At 37.5% G+C, this 1,524-nt stretch overlaps 1 protein-coding gene across 1 annotated transcript; it reads right to left on the bottom strand.

Moving 5' to 3' along the window:
- Nucleotides 1-569: 569 nt before the first annotated feature.
- On the bottom strand, nt 570-1,517 carry LOC100956243 (olfactory receptor 5H8-like). The gene has a single exon (XM_012801520.2). The coding sequence runs from the start codon at nt 1,497-1,499 to the stop codon at nt 570-572; it is 930 nt and encodes a 309-aa protein (XP_012656974.1). The 5' UTR covers nt 1,500-1,517.
- Between the last annotated feature and the right edge of the window lie 7 nt (nt 1,518-1,524).

Genomic DNA, 1,524 nt, shown 5'->3' with positions numbered 1-1,524 from the left:
TTTTTGTCCAGGGCTGGGTTTGAACTCGCCACCTCTGGCATATGGGGCTGGCACCCTACTCTTTCGAGCCACAGGCACTGCCAGAAAAAATAATGTACATTTTAAAGTATATCTAATTGAAGTCTCTTGAATGCAAACTTATATGTTTACAGCTAAATTAATGCAGCCTGCCAATGTGAAAAGTTTCCACACCCCGGATCCAGGCTACATTGCTTTATTTGCTATATATTTTATCTTACTCGATTTCTTTTCTGGGGAGATATACAGTTTTAGCATTCCATTAATTTATAAAGTCACATGAAGAGCATATAACCTATAAAATGTTTTCATTTATTGTCTACTCTAAATATTATAGTAAGACAGGAATACATGATTAAAATTTCACATATTTTTGAATAATAGATACAAATATTTTAGGATATTAGGTGCTACCATTTTAAATCACGAAAAAGCTAGGACAATTGCAATTTGCAAAAAGGCTTTCAACATGTACAAAATCATACCTACATCTGTACTGCAAAATGTTTGTAGTTGTTTTATTAAAAAGAGAAGAGATATTTGTAAAAGCCCTAAACTATTTTCTCCAATGTTTTTATCAGTGAGTCTATGACTTTCTTATTTCTCAGGCTGTAAATAATTGGATTTAAGAAAGGAATTATAACAGTGTAAAACAGAGAGGCCATCATATCTTCATCATCAGCTTGTGGCGATCGAGGGCGCACATACATGAAGAGCAAAGGGCCATAGTACAAAGATACAGAGAGGAGATGAGCCCCACAGGTGGAGAAGGCTTTCCTTATGCCTTTGAGGGACTGTTTTTTAAAGACTGTTAAGAGAACAAATGTGTAAGAGACAAGAACTGTTCCAATAGTGAATACTTGAATTGAACCTGAGAAAATAAATACCATTAGATAATTAATAGAAGGATCAGTGCAGGAAATTTTATACAATGGGATGATATCACAGTAGAAGTGATGTATTATGTTGGAGTGACAGAAAGTTAATCTGAATAAAAAACCCACATGAATTATGGCATGAAGAAAGCCACCTACAAAAGATAAGACTACTAGCCGGGTGCACAGTGCGTTGTTCATAATCACTGGGTAGAGTAAAGGTTTGCATATGGCCACGTAGCGATCATATGCCATTGTTGCCAAGAGAAAACATTCTGTGGTTGCACTGAGTGCAAAGGAAAAAAACTGGATCTTGCACTCAGAGAAAGACATCATCTGACTTTCAGCTAAGAAGTTGAGCAGCATATTGGGGGTCACGGTGGAAGATATCCAAGTGTCCACAAAGGCTAAATTCCTGAGGAATAAGTACATGGGGATGTGAAGGTGAGGGTCATTCCAGATGAGAGCAATCAGACCGAGGTTCCCGGTGACAGTGACGAGATATATCACCAAGAATATAAGGAACAGGGAGATTTTCCACTCTGGTTGATGTGTAAGTCCTGTGAGAACAAACTCTGTCAGCAATGTTGCATTTTCCTTTTCCATGTCCTTGTGTGGTGTCCTCTGAAAT

Source organism: Otolemur garnettii, unplaced genomic scaffold (assembly GCF_000181295.1).
Source record: "Otolemur garnettii isolate 467f Iridium unplaced genomic scaffold, OtoGar3 scaffold00009, whole genome shotgun sequence".
Classification (NCBI taxonomy): domain Eukaryota; kingdom Metazoa; phylum Chordata; class Mammalia; order Primates; family Galagidae; genus Otolemur; species Otolemur garnettii.
This window is presented reverse-complemented; position numbering and strand designations above follow the sequence as displayed.